The sequence below is a fragment of the Podarcis bocagei genome (assembly GCF_964188305.1).
Source record: "Podarcis bocagei genome assembly, chromosome: 17".
Classification (NCBI taxonomy): domain Eukaryota; kingdom Metazoa; phylum Chordata; class Lepidosauria; order Squamata; family Lacertidae; genus Podarcis; species Podarcis bocagei.
This window is the reverse complement of record NC_138143.1, coordinates 10082580-10102341: the sequence shown is the minus strand read 5'-3', so window position 1 is coordinate 10102341 and position 19762 is coordinate 10082580. Positions and strand designations below refer to the sequence as shown.

At 46.2% G+C, this 19762-nt stretch overlaps 1 protein-coding gene and 1 long non-coding RNA gene across 2 annotated transcripts in view; one reads left to right on the top strand and one right to left on the bottom strand.

Annotated features, from left to right (window-relative positions):
- Positions 1-280: 280 nt before the first annotated feature.
- ACP5 (acid phosphatase 5, tartrate resistant) lies at positions 281-13003 on the bottom strand. Its single transcript, XM_081176866.1, has 5 exons — positions 12695-13003; positions 9541-9795; positions 8067-8194; positions 4298-4643; positions 281-2144 (listed from the first exon to the last, which is right to left on the bottom strand). The coding sequence occupies exons 2-5, from the start codon at positions 9793-9795 to the stop codon at positions 1902-1904; spliced, it is 972 nt and encodes a 323-aa protein (XP_081032992.1). The 5' UTR covers positions 12695-13003; the 3' UTR covers positions 281-1901.
- Positions 10514-19762, top strand: part of LOC308577059 — a 79687-nt gene continuing 70438 nt past the window's right edge. Inside the window, exon 1 of the long non-coding RNA XR_014003398.1 lies at positions 10514-10535. This is a non-coding gene — a long non-coding RNA (uncharacterized lncRNA). The remainder of the gene's footprint in view (positions 10536-19762) is intronic.

The window sequence follows — 19762 nt, the reverse complement described above, 5'->3', positions numbered from 1 at the left end:
CATCTTGTATATACTGCCATATTTTAAAACTGAAATAACCTTCCCCTGCTACTGCTGCCCTACAAAGCATCTGCTGCCTGAGGCTGTTGCCTCACTTTGCCTAATGGGAGGACTGGCCCTGAGAGTCCTGGTTTCTCTGTGAAAGGATACTGGGGGGGCATCTGTTTTCCAGTAGATATGGAATTAACACCTCTGAGCTTTTTTAAAAAGCAACTTAGGCACGCAAACTGTTCTTCACAAAGGCCCTACTGAAATTCAGTTTGGTGGGGGGGAAAGCCAAAAGTATTAAAAGTAATTTATTGAAAAGCTAGTCAGAAGAAAACTTTAGAAGATTCTATCTTTTCTTCAACCAAACCTAAGGAGCCCATATACAGAATAAAACTGGATCCTGGTTACACAGAATCATTGATCTTGCAGATAAACATCTTGGCAAGTGAATGGCTTTAAAATGCATAACAGCAACTAACGTCTGGAGCAGAATCAAATACAAAACAGAAGAGTCAGAAGAAAAATCCAGAAAGGAAGAGACCTATTTATCCAATAGCGGCTGTTTAGAAGGCAGACGGAGCTCTTCTTCCTTTGGCACACAGCAAAACTTGCATTCTTCATTTGAAGAGTGTTCACCAGGATAGGATGAACGACTGAATCATGAAGTCCACTGTCTTGAAAGGACATGGGGCTGGGCAATAAAATTACTAAAGTGAGGGCCTTAAATCTGGGTGTTCTGCATAGCCCCACTTTCCTAATCGCCACCATCTCCCGATCCACAGGAGCTGTTTGTCAACAGGAGGAAAACTCTTGCTGCAAAGCCTCACCTGTGTGGTACAGAATTTCTACATAAGAGGTGCATAGAGGAGGATCATGTACTTGAAAAGTTAAAGGGGAAAGATCCAAATGTCATCTGCATCCAAACACTTCCTGGCTTCACTGGGTGCTGCTCAGACAGAGCAAAGTTATTTTTCAGCCCCAACCCTAAACAGCTAGCTGAGTCCCACTGTTTACACCTGAAACAGATGAGTCGGCAGATAGTTTCAGAATGGTGATCTTAAGTAGGCAAAAGTTCATTCTTCTTTGAGATAATTCTGAAAGTTCATGGCAGCTACAGACACCATGCTGCAGGAGTAGGCTATATAGTAAGTGGGGGAACAGTCCCTGCTTTTTCTTCTTTTTTTGTACTAGGAGAGGAATGAATTAGGACTACTCAGTGTTGTCTGGTTCTTCTACCTTTCATGTGTTTGTGTGATAGGCAGCTTGTAATGGCTCTGGGGCTGGTTAAGTGGCAATTCTACATTCTTCCTTTCTCATTTTGCCCCCCAGAAGCAGCAATGGGCATAGCAAGACTGCATGGAGGCCTCATCCTGCGGTTGGAACAAAGGCCAGGAGCAAGGGTATGGATTTCATTTAAGCTGAGCAGATCTCTGACCCTTGCCTGCTACGGCTTGTTCCTCCATTCTTGCAGATTTTGAAATGCTGAAAATTTAACACCTATGGCGTTTACCTAACACCTATGACAAAGGCTCGTAGTAGCCACCAGCCAGGTGGCGATTAAGCTGGACCAGTGATGAATCAGGATCTGGTATGTTATCAATATCTGGGCAGGAGCCACATACGAGGATTCAGAAGCAGCATTCAGAAAGGAATGCTTTGGATGCAGAAGAGATGAGGTTCTACTGGGAGGAAGGTGGAACTACATAACCACAACCAGTTTCGTACAGGTGGGTCTTTTGAGGTGTGCAGAAGAATAGGGGTGCCTCACAAACAGGAGATGTTAGAGCTCTCTCAATGGCTACACTCCCCACAAATGCCAGTTCTCAGCCCTAGGAGGAAGGCGTGCTGTGCTTGTGTGTGTCAGAGAGGCCAACTGTGCCCCTACAAGGCCAATGCTGACTGTTGTCTCATCTTCAGAAGCGTCTCCGCCTGGGCAGCGAGGTCTTGTAGAGAGATTTGCCTTTGCCCTCAATGTAGGTAATGCTCATCTCTTTGGCATTAATCTCAATGTAGGCAAAGCCCCCTTGAGAAGAGGCGTGGCCATAGAAGAAGCGCAGGTATCCAGCAGGGACCTCGTGAAGGTGTTGCTTGTTGTCATCCATGAAGTTCCCCGCTCCACTTAGGACATAGCCCAAGCCAGTTTTGTCCTGGAGGTACTGTTGGAGAAAGGGAGGAACAGGCTCAAACCAGTATCACCGTCGCATAACTTTTGGGTGTCTCAAACCATCATGTTGTTGCCTAGCTATCCCCCAGCCCATGCATGTGGGGAAAACATTACAGTGGTACCTTGGTTCTCAAATGACTTAGTTGTCGAAGAAATCGGCTCCCATTTGCGAACGTTTTTCAGAAGCCGAACATCTGACGTGGCTTCTGCTTGAGTGCAGCTAATCGGAAGTCGTGCCTTGGTATTTGAACGGTTTCAGGAGTCCAATGGACTCCCAGAACGGATTAAGTTCAAGAACCAAGGTACCACTGTATATGTGACAGACTTTTATTTAAGAGACAGGGGTACAACTTCCAGCCCATGGAATGATTGTGAGAAGCTCAGTATTGCTGAAGCTCAGTGTTGCTCCAAGAAGGAAAGGCAGTGGGGTGCAATAGTTGTAATGATCTTGTATGATTTATGTAGTACAGTGGTACCTCGGGTTACATACGCTTCAGGTGACAGACTCCGCTAACCCAGAAATAGTGCTTCAGGTTAAGAACTTTGCTTCAGGATGAGAACAGAAATCGTGCTTCGGCGGCGCAGCAGGAGGAGGAGGCCCCATTAGCTAAAGTGGTGCTTCAGGTTAAGAACAGTTTCAGGTTAAGAACGGACCTCCGGAACGAATTAAGTACTTAACCCGAGGTACCACTGTACTTGTGATGTTCTATTATGCTCTACAGTCATACCTCGGGTTGAAGTTGCTTCAGGTTGAGTGCTTTCAGGCTGCACTCCACGGTGACCCGGAAGTAATGGAACGCGTTACTTCCGGGTTTCGCTGCTTGCACATGCGCAGACGGTAAAAATGACATCATGCGCATGTGTGGAAGCCGCGAATTGCAACCTGTGCACGCGCAGACATGCATTGCGTTTTCTTCAGGATACGAATGGGGCTCTGGAACGGATCCCGTTCGTATCCAGAGGTACCACTGTGATTTTTTATTGTTATTTATTGTTTGTAAGCTGCTTTGGGATTCATTTGAATGAAAAGCAGCATAAGATTTCAATCAATCAATCAATCAACCAACAATAATGATAGGCTGCCAGATAGGAAGAGACAGGGCTGTAGGGGCACATTTTTATGTTTAGTGCTCAAGTTCTACACAGACCATCAAATGGCACAGTTCCTCTCCAGAGGGACTTGCTACCTGTGCCAGACATACCAAGTTGGGAGAAGGAAAGGAATGGAAAAGACGAGAGAGGTTGAGGAAAGGGTACGTCAGGTGGCAGCAGGAGATGCGCACGTGGCGCAAGGGTCAGTGGTCAAAGGGAAGTGCTGGTGAAGAGACACAAGACATGGGATGGGAAGTTAGCGAAGGAGCCCACCTGCTTCCCCGCTTCTCGCAGCTCTCCCAGTGTGCAATGAAAAGCAAAAAGCAGGTGTTGGGATAGCATTATGAAGAAGAAACTGGAGGAAGGGGGAAAGAGGCCATAAACCAGGAGCAACACCCCAACAGTCACAGGTCATGAAGTAAGAACTTCCTTCTCACACTTTTCAATAGCACTCGTGCTCATTTAGCGTATATTTTCTCACTCATTCCTGCAGCAAGATCATTATTCTTCCCCTCTTTTACAGGTGGGAAACAGAGCTGGACCATAAAGAAGGCTGATCACCGAAGAATTGATGCTTTTGAACTATGGTGCTGGAGGAGACTCTTGAGAGTCCCATGGACTGCAAGAAGATCAAACCTCTCCATTCTGAAGGAAATCAGCCCTGAGTGCTCACTGGAAGGACAGATCCTGAAGCTGAGCCTCCAATACTTTGGCCACCTCATGAGAAGAGAAGACTCCCTGGAAAAGACCCTGACGTTGGGAAAGATGGAGGGCACAAGGAGAAGGGGATGACAGAGGACGAGATGGTTGGATAGTGTTCTCAAAGCTATGAGCATAAGTTGACCACACTGTGGGAGGCAATGGAAGACAGGAGTGCCTGGTGTGCTCTGGTCCATGGGGTCACAAAGAGTCGGACACGACTAAACAACAACAACAACAAAGGAAGCCCAAGACCCAGGTCCAAATCTACCACAAGGGGCATCGCCTTTATAGGAAGTGTGCAAGAGCAAAGTTCTAAGCAAAGATGATGGGGCTCTCTCTTCCTTGCCTCACCTGCAGGTTGTGATCATGGCCGCACAAGTAGGCTGTGGCCTTGTATTTCAGCAGCAGCGGCTGCAGGTGCTTCACCAAGCATGTGGTTGGGCCATGCTTCCCCACCGACCACACTGGGTAGTGCCCAGCCACCAACAAGTAGTCATCCTGAGAGTTGGCCAGCTGTTTGCGGAGCCAGGACATCTGGGAGCGGGCCGCGCCCAGTTCCTGTGGGTGCAGGGGCTGCTCATTTTGGAAGTCATCCGAATTGCCGCAGATAGTCACCGTGTCGATCATGACAATGGAAACGGTGGCGTTGGTGCCCGGCACCTTGAACCTCAGCCTGTAGTAGTTTTTGGGGAAGTGCCTGGTGGCAAAAAGAGCGGGAGGCAAAACAATTAGAAACGAAGAAGGAGAAGAAGGAGAAGAAGAAGAAGAAGAAGAAGCTGCTTCTATATCGCAAGGCCTTTGGCGGGATGCTTCCACAGCCACAAAAGCTCTGTGGATGTTTGGCCACGCAAGGGCTGGCCGAACCAGACATCAAAACAGAAGGGGGATTACTTTGAGCCAGGACTTGTACCTGCAGATCTGCAAGGATCACCTCACAGCTCCAAGGAGAAGCAGCACCTTTTCAGGCACTCTGGGCCAAACTACCGTATTTTTCACTCCATAAGGCACACCTACTTTTTTGGGGGGGGGGATTCAACAACAAAAATATGCGACTCTTGGGGGTTTTGTGGGAGGTGGGGGAAGTGAGAGAGCCTCGCTCTGTCCCTTCCCCCACCTCCTGCAAAAGCCAGGGATAGCCGCGCGAAGCCTCCCCAGGGCAGCGGGATGAAGGCTCCCCGCTGTCCTGCGGAGGCTTCGCGGGCTACCCCAGAGCTGCTCAGGAGCTTGTCAGGGCTGGCAGGGGAAGCCCGCCCCCCCCACAGCCCCAGGGACCACACATTCATTCCATAAGATGCACAGACATTTCCCCTTAGATTTTAAGAGGGGGGAAAGTGTGTCTTATGGAGCAAAAAATACGGTAGCTCCGATCTGGGAGGTCTATGAATTGTCTCCTGGTCGGCTTTTTAAAAATTATGCAATGTAGCTGGCAGGGCTCCAAATTTCATTGGAATAGAGGCAGGAGAAGAAATAACTAACTCCCTCCCCGGCTGTTTGTGCATTAAATATCCTCAAACTGTTTTTCTCCTCTGAGAGGAAGAGATATGTGGGCCTAGGTATCCCCCCCCCCGTGGGTATGAAAGCAGCTGTCTGGTGTGTGGGTGTGAATTTTATTGGGGGGGGACACCATCGGGAAACGTTTAAGTACTTCCCTTTCTCAGCTCTTCTGTATATCACTGGAGAATGATCTACAAATTCAATGCCTCAGTTGCTCTGATGAGAACACAATATACAATTCAGCTAAGTTGTGTGACCTGCTTTTTAAAGGACTATGCAGTCAACTAACAGAGCAATCGTACACTTGTCTACCCCAGAATAAGTCCCGTTCAGTACTGAGGCCCCAAAGGCCTGTGATCAGCACCCTACCTTGCCCTTTGAATGCATTTTATAGAAACATTGACTCTGAAATGATAGAATAATTAAAGTAAGCAATATCACAGAATCCTCTGCAACGTCCAGGTGTTTGATGCTGAGAGAGATTTTTCCTCAAGGAAAGAGGTTTGATAGCCACTTACATAAAGTTTTTTATTGCTTAATCTGTGGCGCAAATTTTACCGTATTTTTCGCTCTATAGGACGCACTTTTTCCCCTTCAAAAATGAAGGGGAAATGTGTGTGCGTCCTATGGAGCGAAGACGCCATAGCCCCGCGACCCTCTCCCGGCTGGAGAGGTGACGCGCGGCTATGGCAGGAACCTCTACAGCCCCGTGTCACCTCTCCAGCTGGGAGAGCGTGCGTGCGGGGCTAAAGCAGCCCCCCGTGACCCTCTCCCGGCTGGAGAGGTGGCACGCGGCTATGGCAGGAGCCTCTCCGCTGCGCCTTCCCGCTGCTCCCTGACCTGCTCTTTGGGGCTGGTGGTGGGCTTCCCCCCGCCAGCCCCAAAGAGCAGGTCGAAAGGAACCTGAAGCCTGGAGAGCGAGAGGGGTCAGTGCACATCGACCCCTCTCGCTCTCCAGGCTTCCAAGGTAGCCTGTTTTAGAGCGGCACCTTGTTTTAGAGCGGGAAAACAAGAGGGGGAAAGTTCTCCCCCTCTGTGCAGCGCCTCCTGCCGCTTCACTGAAGGGGCGCTGGGCAGAGAGGGGGAGATTTTTTTTTCTTGTTCTCCCCCCTCTAAAACAAAGTGCGTCCTATTGTCCGGTGCGTCCGATGGTGCGAAAAATACGGTAAATCAATGAAGCTGCGGTGTGAGAGCAGCTTTGCTTGGTTGTTTGTTTTGTTACTATAAGAGAGAAGTAAAAACAAATATTAAAGATGCTTAATAAGAGCTGGTGTGCCACAAAGTGTGGTATATTGCATTTAGGGAGAAACTAACTCCAAAACTGAGAGTTTTACATGGCACTTCAAAGACAGACAAAGTTACTTCAGCTTGGAGCTCTTTTTCTTTTATTAATTATGTTAAGAGGGCAGACAGCATCCTCCCTCATACTGTATACAAATTTGGAATGCTTAACATCTGTATTTATGTTTTGGTATGGTATTTCCATCTTGTCATGTAAACAGTTGCCCTGACCTTATTATCGTCTTTGCCTTCCATTATACAGAGGTAAAGGTACCCCTGCCCATACGGGCCAGTCGTGTCCAACTCTAGGGTTGTGCGCCCATCTCACTTAAGAGGCCGGGGGCCAGCGCTGTCCGGAGACACTTCCGGGTCACATGGCCAGCGTGACGAAGCTGCTCTGGCGAGCCAGCACCAGCACAGCGCACGGAAATGCCGTTACCTTCCCACTATAAAGCGGTACCTATTTATCTACTTGCACTTAGGGGTGCTTTCGAACTGCTAGGTGGGCTAGGTGGGCAGGAGCTGGGACCGAAAGACGGGAGCTCACCCCGCCGCGGGGATTCGAACCGCCGACCATGCAATCGGCAAGCCCTAGGCACTGAGGTTTTACCCACAGCGCCACCCACGTCCCTATATTATACAGTGGTACCTCGGGTTAAGTACTTAATTCATTCTGGAGGTCCGTACTTAACCTGAAATTGTTCTTAACCTGAAGCACCACTTTAGTTAATGGGGCCTCCTGCTGCTGCCACGCCGCCAGAGCACAATTTCTGTTCTCATCTTGAAGCAAAATTCTTAACCTGAAGCACTATTTCTGGGTTAGCGGAGTCTGTAACCTGAAGTGTATGTAACCTGAAGCGTATGTAACCCAAGGTACCACTGTAGTAGAGTTTTGGGGAAGTGTCATTATGGGGGATGCACTGTGTATGGTCTGCTAACAAAAAAAATATTTTTTTGGAGGGAGGGGAATAGTTATTTGTTCTATTGTTTCTTGATGTAATGCATTCATCAACCTTTGCAGTAGCTGTTACTGACTCAAAAACGACAGGTATCAGTAGTAATCAAGGCATTTCTTATTATTCGCCACCTAGATTTTAGTCTTGAAAATAAATAAGAATATACAAAAAAGAGAGCTGGTGTATTCTAGTGGCTAAGGGTGTCGGCTGCAAAGCCTACAGATCAAATCCTACCTCTCCTGTGAACATATTAGGGGGCCCACGGCGCAGACAAGGACATTCGCCTCTTCCCACAAAATCTGTCCCCTAACTTTTCCACACCTGGTAACTCTCTGCAGCTTAACTACCAACAAGAACAAATCACAGGCCTCACAGCAGTGGAGTCTTACCAACGTTTGGAGATCTTGCTATAGGCAATCTGTGCAGTGACATTCCCTGAATGGTCGTGATTCCCAGCCAGCACATACCAGGGCAAGTTGCGCAATGAGGGGGCCTGGAAGACTGACTCAAATGTCTCCTGCAACAGAAAAAGGAGCGCCTTTGTTTATGGATTCCTCCAGACAATCTGTTTATTGCGCATTCATCCAGATTTGCTTGCAGAGAGCTTACGCTGAAGGTTAGACTATGCCTCTTTTCCTTCCTTTGCTTGTACAGAGGTTATGCACCTCCCCATTAATAATTTGCCCACCCCACACTTTTCAGTGCAATCTCCCTGTTGCTTTCCTTAACCACACAAAGTCTTTTTTTTTAACGCGGATTTGTTGCGTTAAGGCAACAGAAAGCTATAATCCACTCTTTGTAGAAGCCTAAATTTACAGCATGCACCTGAAAAACTCCAATAAAATACTAATATTTTGAATAGTGCCCTTATATGTGCGTGCATTCAAGAAAGAGAAGATTTATGGCTTTCAGTTGTTCCTTATCTAACATGTAACCATTTCCACAGCAACATTTCATACTGACACTCTCTAAACATTTTAATAAAAGAAGTAAAAATTAAAATAAAAGTGGTGCCTGAAATTTGCTTCCCCCCCCCAAGTTCTCCTTTTCTGCTGTGTCTTTCAGATTGTAAGCCTAAGGGCAGAAGCAGGGGCTATCTTGATCTTATCAGGCACTCCAGGAGCCTGTTTGCCTGAAGGGTGGGTTCTAAATCATAGAATCGCAGAACTGTAGAATTGGAAGGGACCCTGAGGGTCATCCAGACCAACCCCCTACAATGCAAGAATCTCAACTAAAGAATCCAAGACAGATGGCCACCCAACCTCTGCTTAATAGTGAGGATTGCTAAGTGTGCTAGTGGTGCCTTGGATACACTGTAAAATAAATTCACGTAGGTAATTCAGGATTTGGGGGGGGGGGGTGTCCACAGAGCCTAGGGCTTGCCGATCAGAAGGTCGGCAGTTTGAATCCCTGCGACGGGATGAACTCCCATTGCTCTGTCCCAGCTCCTGCCAACCTAGCAGTTCGAAAGCACACCAGTGCAAGTAGATAAATAGGTACCACTCCGGCGGGAAGGTAAACAGCGTTTCCATGCGCTGCTCTGGTTTCGCCAGAAGCGGCTTAGGCATGCTGGCCACGTGACCTGGAAAAACTGTCTGTGGACAGACGTTGGCTCCCTCAGCCAGTAAAGCGAGATGAGCGCTGCAACCCCAGAGTCGTCCGTGACTGGACCTAATGGTCAGGGGTCCCTTTACCTTTACCTTTGGCACTCAACTCCAGGGCTCCCAACTTGGGACTGTGTAGGCTGTGTGCTGTGTCCAAGTTAACTCAGCAGCACTCTGAGCTTTATCTTATTCCAGCACTCCCTGGAGTCCTGATAGAGTCCCCAGCCTCTCCACACACTCACACACCCCACCTCCTGACCTGAAAGCGCTTGTCGTAGGCGTCCTGCACACCACTGTAGTAGAAGTTGTCTCCGAGGGACAAGATGAAGTCTGCTCCCAGCGAAGCTGCCGTACGTCCCATCTCACTGGCCACGGCTGCCTCGCGGGCTGTGTAGAAAGGAGCGTTGGGCACCCCGCCCCAATCTCCCACAGCGATGAAGCGCAAGGAGGAGCGTGCATGAAGGCTCGGCAGGGCAGCCAGGAAGAGCCCCAGAAGGTAGAGGAAATTCATCATCTGAAAGCGAGGAAATGCGATGACAACATGGGGATAGAAACAACATTTACCTGGGAAAGGTCAACCACAGATCTGCTTGCATTGCTACTATCTTTTTCTGGAAGCTCCTTCCCCTCGACTCTGAGCACTGCTCTCCTTTCTGGTCTCACTACTAAAGAGTTTTATTCCATGTTTGTTCCAAGCACACACTCCTGAAAAATTGCAGTGCTTATTAAAAACAACCAGAGTCCAATAGGATGTAACATTTCGGCTTCTTCTGTGCTTCTTTTTTGTGTTCCTTGAAATGATGCCAAGAACAGCGAAGACCCCCCACAAATTATTTCTAGATATTGCTAATGAGGCATAGAATGCTTCCAGGTGAAGCATATTACAAATGGGTCACTTGGATATTGCAGATCATGGGACACAGGCAGCAGTTCCCCTCCCCCCAACACTGGATTTTCCATGAATGAGGTAAATAATGATTAAATGGTGGGGGGCAAGATATGGATGGCAATATAATGTGACACTATTGTGTGGGTGCTGTGAAAAACTTGCATGTCTGAGCAACAATAAACAACCACCTGGAAGCACCCATAGAAAATGGAACTATTTCTCCACCAACCCAAGATTTTTGTCCTGCCAGCTAGCTAATGTGCCTAACCAGCCAATTACCCATTAAAAGAAATCTAATTGATACCTTACCCAGTGTGTTGTTTTTCAACTGATACCATACTCTGTGTGTGTGTGTGTGTGTGTGTGTGTGTGTGTGTGTTCTTCATATTTACAAACACACATACAAAAACCCAGTGACCTTTTAAATGTCCCTTGTGAAAATGCCTTTCTATTGATACATAGGGCAGAATTCACTTAACAAACCCGTCAGCGAAAGGCCTGCACAAGGACTTCTGTTTGTGTAACAGGACTTTCCCACAAAATTGTTTCTGAGGGGTGAATGGGAGTGGGGGGGGGGGAGGGAGAGACATTCTGTCTGGCTAGTGGATGTGGTTGTGCAGATAGAACATTAATACAGTATAGCATGTTGAACTCCACCCATATTTATCTAATCACACTTTGCCCTGAAAAAACAACCATTGCTCACTCCAATATTACATTAGAAAGCTATTGTCATTCATAGTGCATTCCTGTGCATGTCTACCAAGAATTTGTGGACCTGCCTGAGGGACACTCATCCCAATTCCTTTGTTTACAGATTAGACACCATTGGGCATTCACTCTGATAGAGTTTGGGGAGACACTAGAGGATGTTGGATCAAATCAAGAGTTATCACACTTTCCTTATCCAAAAAATCTGATATTTAGGGGAAGCGGGTGTGGTTCACAAGAGCTTCAAATCCGCTTTAACTGCACAGCCTAAATTTGTCGGGATGTGAATGAATAACAAAGAATATAGAAGTCTGGTAGCGCCCTTACTCTCAGCAACTGTGCACACAAGATTGCAGCCTTAAAACATGGTAACGCACAGCCATGCTGTGGTACGGAGAGATATACAAAGCAGAAGAGGTTATATACCATTTGCTAATCTCCTGGATACTGGGATTTATTAAAAAGCCACTACCTTTCTTATTTTGTAGTATTATGTCAACATCAAACCCAGATTTGGTGATTAAAGAGAGTAAAAAAGACAAGCGTTCCTTTTTCGCAGTGCAATTAACAAAAGAACATAAGAATAACCCGCAATGGCGCATCTGGTCCAGCGCCCTGATGTCACAAGGAGGTGAAACAACCAGAACTGTACATGGTACAGTGCAACCTAGGTTTGTGAACGTGATCTGTGCGGGAGGCACATTCGCAACCCGCAGCGTTCGCAACCCACAGGGCCGTGTCTGCGCACGCCATGATGCGATTCAGCGCTTCTGTGCATGCGCAAAGCGCGATTTAGTGCTTCTGCACATGTGCAAGCGCCAAAACCCAGAAGTAACGTGTTCCGGTACTTCCAGGTTTGGCATGGTCCATAACCCGAAAACGCACAACCCGCAGTGTTCGCAACCCGAGGTATGACTGTACTCCAAATGTCATCACACCATAGATTTGAATAATGGCATTATGATATTGCCAGTTTTGCTTTCAGTTCCTTTCCTAATGATCCCTAGCATGGAATTTGCGCTTTTTTTTTTCTTTTTTCAGCTGCTGCACCCTGGGTCGACATCTCCTGGATTAGGATTAGGGCTGTAACAATCCCAGTGCTGCTCTGGCTGATTTCCCTTCTGCTGAACTTTAAACATCCCTTATTATTCAGTTTCATAGCTCTAATTCTTTGTTCTTCAGAGACCTCCTTAGTCTAGGTTTGCACTTGGCTTGCCAGAGCTTGTGCTCTCTCTTTGTCATCACCCAAAACACTCACTTCTTAAAGAAAGGCTTGTTGCATTGTACAGAGGTACCTCGGGTTACATACGCTTCAGGTTACATACACTTCAGGTTACAGACTCCGCTAACCCAGGAATAGTGCTTCAGGTTAAGAACTTTGCTTCAGGATGAGAACAGAAATCGCACGGCGGCAGCAGCAGCAGCAGGAGGCCCCATTAGCTAAAGTGGTGCTTCAGGTTAAGAACAGTTTCAGGTTAAGAACGGACCTCCGGAACGAATTAAGTACTTAACCCGAGGTACCACTGTATAGCTTTCTTGACTCTTCGATTTAACCACGCTGGCATCCCTTACATTTGCTCTTGTTTGCGCCTTTCCTAATGGGTATCCTGTGTTTTTAGGTTGTATTAACATGGGCGTCCAAACGGTGACAAAACGTTGAAACGGATCCATCGATTGCGCTCTTCTCCGGGAGGGGAAAAAAGGAAAAGGAAGGGGGGGGGACAGATCAGGGGCGACCTGTAAGCGAGGTAGGAAAGCGAGTGCGTAGAGGAAGCACCAGAAAGAGAAAGACTTTGTAACAAGAGGAACTTACTTGCTGTTTTTGTTAAGATCCGTCCTGTCAAAACTTATGTGCTCGGATCCGATCGTCCTGGGTGTTAACTCAGCACCTCTCTCTCCGGGGAGTCTCTGTCATCTGAAAACAACTGAAGTCCCTCCGCTGCAACATGGGACATTTTATCAGTAACTGGAAACGGGAAATTGGGGCGGATGGGGGGGGGGGAGTTCCCTCCAGCAGCAGTCAGGATTGAAGCAGAAAAACTGAGTGAGATGGAGAAACAGATGCTGAAGTGATGACCCACACTAACTTCTCTCTCTCTCTCTCTCTCTCTCTCCCCCCCCCCCCAACAAGCCATGTGACACTTCCTCCTCCGAGCAGACAGAGGTTAAAGATTCTTTAACCTGCCTTCGCGGCAGAGCTGATAAGGAAACTGCGGCTCAGCCCCTTAACCCTTTCCCAGCTCCGCACGTTGGATGCCACAAAGGCTAGCTTACTTTTTTGAAGAAGGACTCAGGAAATGCAACCGTTTGAACGAGACCGGCGGACTAGCTGTGGGACCTTCTGATAAGATACTGTGATAGGAATTTTGAGGTCTTAGATATATGGTAATGTTCATAAGTGTACCAACCAAGCACGTACATAGATCAACCTGGAACCATTTTGATTCCTAAACTGAGCAAATGTTTTCTCTGCAAGGTCAAAGTGGGAAACCTCCCCATTGTCTCTTTCCTCACAAATCCTGTCTTAAGGGCACATTTAAAATATGAATAGGGTGTGAGCCTGTGACCTGGCCCAGAAACTCTTTATCATTACAAAAGACTGGCCAGGCTCCCCAGGGTATCCAGTCAAGTAACCTGCCAGACAGGAGATAAACAACATTCAAATTTCTGTTTTAGACTGCCTTTTCTGTGATGTAGGTATGATGTATCTGAGGGGTGGTCTTAGGTTACACCCCTTCTGTGATGGATGTATGATGATTCTGGGGGTGGTCTTGATCTACAGGGTGGCAATTTGAAAAGTCCATATAAGGGCTTGCGCGCCATTGTTCTGGGTTCCTCCTCTCTCCTGCGGGTGAGGGGAGCACCCTGTTGCAACAGATCAATAAAGATCAAGCTTACTAGCTGCTTTGCTTCTCAATATTCTCTGGTTGGCCTCTGTTATTTTCTCCTACCAATAGGGAACCTATGTAAGGACTCTATATGGGCTCTTGGATACCCCCATAAGGGAAAAGAGCAATTTTTGTTTACAACAATACAAAGCACAACAAAGTGGTGAGCCAAAAGCCAGCGAGGCTAAACCCGGGAGAAACAAAAAGCTGGCTTTTCCATATGAAAGGGAAGGCAAATGAAGACGCTGCCATGGCCTATAAGCCAGGAGTGTCCAAACTCTTTTCAAAGAGGGCCTGATTTCATGAAGTAAACATGCATGAGGGCCAACCAAAGTTGTTGACCTTTGTTGTTTAGGGTTGAAGTTGTTGACCTTTGTTAACGGAGAAATCTGAGGGCTCCCTTGGACAAAGAAAACTAGGACACCAGCCAGGAATACCAGAGCAAAACAGCAGCCAGTAGACTTGGTCTTTATTGAAGACTGTCATGACAGGACTCCCACCTGCCACCAGGTGAAACAAGATGGAAGCCCTGAACAAAAGAGAACCCAAACTTTTATTAGCTGCTAATCCCCATGTTACACCCCACCCAAACTACATCACTAATACATCATGGTTACATCATTAAAGGGGAGGTCTGGTGGCAGTAATCTGAGCATCCTGGACCCTGCCCCATGGTTCCCCTTGCCCTCCACCAAACACCCATCAAGTGTAACAAAAGAGATACAGTATATGAATTTCTGAAGTTTCCCCAGTGAGCCAGTACATAGATACATTTATCAGTGAGTTGTTACCTTTGGTATTGTGCAGCAGAGGCCCTTTGAATAGATAGGAAGAAACTGTGGTGAAGTGTTTTGTGGGGGCAAATCACAAAAGTCATTGTGCTGATTTTGGTAGTGGGCTGCATTTGCATGATATCTGCTGGAGGGGCAACCCCCCCAACCTATACATAAATTCCTGCAGCACCTTTTTTTAGCATTTTACCCCAGAGTTGTTGACCTTTTTTTAGAACCATGAGAAGAAACTGCCTGGGGGGGGGGGCGATTAAACCGACCGGCAGGCCAGATTAGGCCCCTGAAATGGACTTTCAACATGCCTGCTAGAAGCCTTGATGGTTAAATGAACCTCAACTTCAGACGCAATGCACGTCTCATGACCAGGGGCTGGATGTACAACAGGGCATGGCTGTTGCTTTCAGGCCCTGGTTACGTGGCTGGCCATTGTTGGAAATTTCCAGCCTTCTAAATAATGCAGGACATGCCCCAGCCTTCTAAATAAAAGGGGGGAAAGGGAGAAGGAAGCTTTTTGAAATGTACCAATGATGGCACATGGGTTTCCATCAAAACATCATTATCACGTATGAGGGTAAAAATGCAGCACATATTAGAAGAGGAGAGGAGAGCCCGTGGGCATAGCTGGGGGAAGGATGGGCAGTTGCCCCCCAAATAAATACAAATCTGAGGTTCTGCCTCCCTAACAAAAATCCTGGCTATGCCCATGGGCGAGCCTAATATCTCAAGCCTATCATGGCCTACCTAGAGGTATTTAACCTACAAAGTGTGTTGGTCACTTTAAGACAGGGGTCAGCAAACTTTTTCAATAGGGGGCCGGTCCACTGTCTCTCAGACCTTGTGGGGGGCCGGACTATATTTTTTTTGGGGGGAAACCCCCGAATGAATTTCTATGCCCCACAAATAACTCAGAGATGCATTTAAAATAAAAGCACACATTCTACTCATGTAAAAATCACACTGATTCCCGGACCGTCCACAGGCTGGATTAAAAAGGAGATTGGGCTGGATCCGGCCCCCGGGCCTTAGTTTGCCTACCCATGCTTTAAGAGAAGCTTTCACCCTTTCAGGAACCAAGGACACAGAGACAGAGAGAGAGAGAGCATCTTAGAACCACCACAAGTACTAAACAGCCCTACTGTCTGCAGACCAAACAACTGTATTTGTTGCTTTATGATATCTACCCCAAAAAGTGAGGAGGCAGATGGAGAAGCCCAGATTGATGGATGAAATTTCCGGGTCTTGAAAAGAAAGGGACAGAACACCATTTGTTGCCACCTAGAGAGGGTTTCCCAACTTGGGCCACCAGCTAGGGGTTATTTGTTTTTGTTTTGGACTACAATTCCCATCATCCACAAATGAAGTATATGCACTCCACAATCGTGAAGCTCTTTCTTACATAACCACTGTTGTGAACGGGTTCCAGTTTGCATGGCAAAATAAACTTCTGTCTGCTGCAGGCATCCTGTCTATAAAACTGAGTGGCCTTTGATAATATCCTAGTTAGGGCCTGAGATTTCCTACCCCTGCTTTAGTGTGTTCTCTGCACCCTCTCCAGCTTGCAGGTCCATTATATTGCCATGAGGGTTAGGAACTGTGTCCCACCCTATGTTGCTGGGTTCTGTTGTACTGTATTTGTCGGGAGAAACCCTGAAAGCTGCTTAAATAAAGACCAGGCTATATTTGGAAAGGCTGATATTCTGTGAGCTGGCCTAGTGGATAAAAATAATATAAAAGTGGGGCAGTATAGGAGGAAGCTAAATAACCTTATGGAGGGTGAATCACCCTGTCCGGATGGAATTAGCCAGAAGATGAATGTACTAGTAGGAAGGTGGCCAGTCTAGTTCTTCTTGCCATTATAGAGAGTCAATGACCGAACATAGCTCTCTGGCTGACAACACCCATAATCCAGCCATAGATGTGTCTGCTGCTGCAGTCTGTGAATGTAGAGGCAATCCCATGCATGAAAGGACCCCCAAATTCATAAGGTACAAGATTTTCAACCATAGCAACAGATGTAAAAATAAAAAAAGGTTGTTGGCTTCAGCCATGTGCTGTATAATGTAAATTGAGAATACAGGGGGAGAGAAAGCAGTTTGGTGGAGGGCATCTGATGAGTATTATGCTCTTTCAGCTCATGTCACATTATATATTTCTGCACATGCGCGGGTGCCAAGACATATTTCTATGCAAAATTGCGCAAGTCAATAAAATGCAAAGCCGCAATCAAATTGTATAATAGGTTTATAACTTTTGTAAATCACTCAGAGGGCTTTGTTGATTGGCAGTATGAAAATGTTGGTAGTGTATAAATAAATACCGGTTTCTTTCTTTTTTTTCCAAACGGCACAAATTTTGATCGTGCACTTTATGGAAGTGTTTGAGGGGTACTTTGTCTCCCAAAGGCTTCCTCCAAGTTGCTGCGCTGTGTTTCTGCTGCCCAAATGCCTGTCAGAAGGGCCGGAGAGTGTCCTTTACGACAAGTCATCCATTTTCTTTTTCATATATAATAATTTTTATTAAATTTTCAATTTTGCAATTTCAAATAAACATTTTACAAACTTTAAAATATCCAGTGACTTCCCTTCTTCTCTTCCCATGGTTCATTTTACGTATCATACATCCCTGCAAATTTTACTATAACCATTCAAATCAGTTTTCCTGTTTTACATCCATCAAAAATTATTTACTCTGCTGAATTTATCTTAATGCTGCCAGCATTTTCAGCTGTATACAGTTATTTTCCATATATTCAGTAAATGCCTTCCATTCTTCTTTAAACATATGTTCTTCTTGCTCCCTTTATCTATATGTTAAACTTGCAAGTTGTGCGTATTCTGTCAACTGAATTTGCCAATCTTCTTTAATGGGACCTCACTCACTTTCCATTTGGGGGCTAAAAAAACACAGGGCCGCAGTTGTTGCATACATAAACAACATTTTCTGACACCTGGGAATTTCAGTCTGGGTTATCCCCAACAAAAAGGACTCTAGTTTTTTGGGGGAAGTAATTTTGAACATTTTTTTCCTATTCATTATAAATCATTTCCCAATACACTTCTACCTTATTACATGTCCACCATATGTGGAAGAATGTTCCCTACACTTCTTTACACTTCCAACACTTATCTGATTCTGTTTGGTAAATCTTATGAAACAGACTAGCCAATCGTTTTCAAGCTTTCCACCTTTCAAGCAAATCCTTTCCATATGCATTGATCTGCCGGTAACCCTTTCTATGCTGCACAGGACTCCAGGGACCACACAGAGGGCTGCTTCCCAAAGCTATTTGGCCTTACCTTTGCCCTGCATGAGCAGAGCACAGGTTCTAGAACATGCCCCACTCTGCCCTGTGGCTATGTATTACAGGGAGAGGTCAGTGGTGGAGGGCTTTCAAGAACTGCTGAAGAACCTCAGAGTCCCTCCAAGGATAGTTTGAAAGCCATTCACTTCCTTAGATAAAATAGCATTTAAAATAGTTATCCAACCCCTGAGCTGTCTGAAGGCAATCCTGTATAGCAGGGGTCAGCAAACCTTTTCAGCAGGGGGCCGGTCCACTGTCCCTCAGACCTTGTGGGGGGCCGGACTATATTTTTTTGGGGAAATGAACGAATTCCTATGCCCCACAAATAACCCAGAGATTCATTTTAAATAAAAGGACACATTCTACTCATGTAAAAACATGCTGATTCCTGGACCGTCCGCGGGCCAGATTTAGAAGGTGATTGGGCCTGATCCAGCCCCTGGGCCTTAGTTTGCCTACCCATGCTGTATAGGGAAGTGTTTTTTTTAACGTTTAACGTTTTTATATATGTTGAAAGCTGCCAAGAGTGGCAGCCTGGTAAGATTTGTGAGGTATAAATAGTAAAATTATGGAATGGGACATCCCTATTTTAATCAGAGAAATTGAAATATACTCAGAGTCGCAAAGTGATTTCATGCTCTTTATTCAGCTCATAGTGGTGAGGAGGAATGAATGAATGTCCCCTCAAAGTATCTGCTTTATATACATTATTTACACAATGGGCCGCACATGATTGGTTAATTCTGGAATTCTACTGTAAGCCAATCAGGTTGTGGATTCACTTATATCTGAAGCATGATTGGGTAGTTCCTGCCAACCAATCATACTGCTGCATTGTTCTTGGACCAATCAGACTGCTGCATTCTGAATCCTATTGTTCTAGGACCAATCAGACTGCTGCAGTTTGGATCCTATTCAACTCAGTACATAACAGAAATGTTGAAGGATATGTGCATGCAGACATGTGTAAAGGACAGTGTATGCCAGCCTTTTCCAAACTGGTGCCCTCCAGATACTTTGGACTACAACTCCCATCAGCCCCAGCAAGCACAGGTGTCTAGAGGGCACCGGGTTGGTGAAGGTTGGGTATATACTACATAGTTTGCCACTGATATTTCATTTCCAGTTTTTCTTTTCTCCGTTTATTGCATTCATTGCTCTTCCCCTTTTAAGGGCCCAACGTCCATCTCCACCCCACCCCTGCCACCTCATGAATTTCCATTCCTAACAGAATCTTGTGGAACTGACTCTGTGACTTGGAAGTACTGAATCACGGAGCCAGAACCTTTCCAGCGAAACGAGGCCTCCTGAAGACGTGGCGTGCATCTGGTACAAGGTCACCCTTTTATTCCTGACAAGTTAATCCAGAATAAATATGACTTTCTGCTGCCACATGCAGAATCTGTGACTTAGAGCAGAACTGCAACTCTGCACTTAAAGCACACACACAGATAGTACTGGTGAAATCATGCTCTCTGAATCCTTTGAAGCATGATAGAAGCAAGGAAGGGTGGCAGGGAAGAAAAGGCAGCCTAGAAAAGTGTAGGCTTGCTTCTGTGTTTTTATCAGGAGACTGATATGCAAGAACCATCAAGCCAATCTCTTCAAAGTGTAATCGCTTAACAAACTCAGCTACTTTCATTTTGTTGTTAAAGGAACAGGAATCGCAAAATAAGAATTCTGGTGGAAGAGTCTTCACATAATCTGCTGCTTCTTAAGATTGCCTTGGGTGTGCAGAAAGGAGGGACACAATCAGCATGAATGAACATACAGTGCCTTGAAACCAGCTGCAAAAGTATAAGATGGAGGACACCTGGCTTGCAAACAGTACATGTGAAAAGGATCTGGGGGTCTTAGGAGACCACAAACTTAATATGAGTCAACAGTGTGATGCAGAGGCA

Coding starts and splice junctions, on each gene's coding strand:
- ACP5 (XM_081176866.1), bottom strand. CDS start 9,795: ATGATGAATTTCCTCTACCTTCTGGGGCTCTTCCTGGCTGCCCTGCCG. Junction 8,195..9,540: donor CCTACGACAAGCGCTTTCAG/GTCAGGAGGTGG, acceptor TTTCTGTTGCAG/GAGACATTTGAGTCAGTCTT. Junction 2,145..4,297: donor GCCATGATCACAACCTGCAG/GTGAGGCAAGGA, acceptor TTTCTCCAACAG/TACCTCCAGGACAAAACTGG.